At 38.3% G+C, this 1904-nt stretch overlaps 1 protein-coding gene across 1 annotated transcript in view; it reads right to left on the bottom strand.

Annotated features, from left to right (window-relative positions):
• Positions 1 to 6: 6 nt before the first annotated feature.
• LOC122538794 overlaps positions 7 to 1904 on the bottom strand; it is a gene marked incomplete at its 5' end in the record, with an annotated part of 6006 nt that continues 4108 nt past the window's right edge. The window contains 2 exons of the mRNA XM_043673166.1: positions 7 to 784; positions 1614 to 1889. Of these exons, the coding sequence (XP_043529101.1) occupies positions 462 to 784; positions 1614 to 1889 (599 nt within the window). The remainder of the gene's footprint in view (positions 785 to 1613; positions 1890 to 1904) is intronic.

The following is a 1904-nucleotide window of genomic DNA, read 5'->3' as shown; positions in this document are numbered from 1 at the left end:
ACACTACTATCTCTAGAATATAGAAGACTAAAAGGCTGGATTGGAAAGTTTGGCTTTATACTAGAGAGAGTATAAAATCAATTACTATCAGGGAGCATCTTTCAATCAATTACTTTGTAGAGAGTTAATCATCAGTTACTATCTACGAATAATCATAATTCTCAGAAGATTTTCGTTCGCTTCAATTATAAAATAAATAAACTTACTTCAATTTCACAGTCGAGAAATAATAATAATAATAGTAATAATAATTTTGAAAGCTTTTGGAATGCCGTGTTGGTCGTCGTGAAAAGCAAATTTCTGACCGGGGGTGTCCAATTGCAGCAGGTGCTCCATTCCATTTTCAGTGTAATTAGCAAGAACGAAGAAAAGGCAAGGAAGGAAGGGAGGAGGGGAAGAACGAAGAAAGGAAGAAAGTAGGTGTAACTCCGGTGAATGAAAAGAAATTCGGGATTGGCTCTCTACGCGACGGAAATTCCGCGGACGTTTCTAGCCATCGAGTGACATCGAGGGGCATCATCGAGGACGTAGCCCTCGAGCTCGTTGTCGACCTCGTCATTGTATTCGACGTCGTACGCGTCGTAGTCGTCGGCATCTTCCTCGTCGTCACTCTCTTTGATGATCCCGAGCCTCTTCGCGACGTTCTTCACGTTGTTGATGACCTCCTCTTGCACCAGATTAAAGCTCATCGCCAGCAAAGCAATTCCAAATAACAAGTACAACGAGCAAACCGCGATCCCTTTGTGCGCGTCCAGCTTGTACGCCGGCACAAAATCGCCGAATCCTGCGAATCAATTCCTTTCTCTGTTTGTTTGTTTGTTTGTTTCTTTTTGTTTTTTTATCTCGCTTTGAACGAGTAAGTCAGAACTCTGACTGAAGAGTGAAGAATTAAAGAATTGATTGTTGACAATCTGAATGAGAAATTAAGGATTACACTGGCCAATGGTAGTAAAAAATTGAAAATAATTGAAAATCTGATGATTGAAAAATTAAGGCCCATACTGACCAGTGGTAGTGAAAAGTGAAAAGTGAAGAATTAAAGAATGATTGAAAATCTGATTGAAGGCCAAAATCAAAGACCATACTAACCAATAGTAATGAATATGTATAAAATGAAGGATTAAAGAATGATTGAAAAATTAAGGCCCATACTGACCAGTGGTAGTGAAAAGTGAAAAGTGAAGAATTAAAGAATGATTGAAAATCTGATTGAAGGCCAAAATCAAAGACCATACTAACCAATAGTAATGAATATGTATAAAATGAAGGATTAAAGAATGATTGAAAAATTAAGGCCCATACTGACCAATAACAATGAAAAGTGAAAAGTGAAAAATTAAAGAATGATTGAAAATCTAATTGAAGGCCAAAATTAAAGACCATACTGACCAATAGTAATGAATATGTGTAAAATGAAAGATTAAGGAATGATTGAAAATCTGACTGAAGGCCAAAATCAAAGACCATACTAACCAATAGTAGTGAAAAGTGTAAAGTCAAAGATTAAAAAATGATTGGAAAATGAAATGAAATTGCCATACTGACCAATGGCAGTGAAAAATTAATGAATGATTGAAAATCTGATTAATTGAAAAATTCAGGCCCATACTGACCAATAGTGGTGAGAGTAATGAAGCAGAAGTACGCGGAATCGAGGAACGGCCAGTGTTCCCAAGCGCTGAATAAGAAGGCGCCACCGAAAATATAGCTAACTACCAGGAAGACGCAAAGCCAGATCGGGACTGGTTTTATCGGCTGTCTCTCCTGATCGTCGTTCACGTAATACTCGTAATCCGAGTCAAAATCGTCCACGTATACTTGTCTGTGTAGAGGGAGCCCGGTTGAGGACGTCAGATCCGCTGGCAACGTGTCTCTCCTGTAGGATCGAGCTTTATCGAAAAAAA

The sequence above is a fragment of the Frieseomelitta varia genome, unplaced genomic scaffold (genome assembly GCF_011392965.1).
Source record: "Frieseomelitta varia isolate USP_RPSP 00005682 unplaced genomic scaffold, Fvar_1.2 scaffold_1778, whole genome shotgun sequence".
NCBI lineage: Eukaryota > Metazoa > Arthropoda > Insecta > Hymenoptera > Apidae > Frieseomelitta > Frieseomelitta varia.
This window is presented reverse-complemented; position numbering and strand designations above follow the sequence as displayed.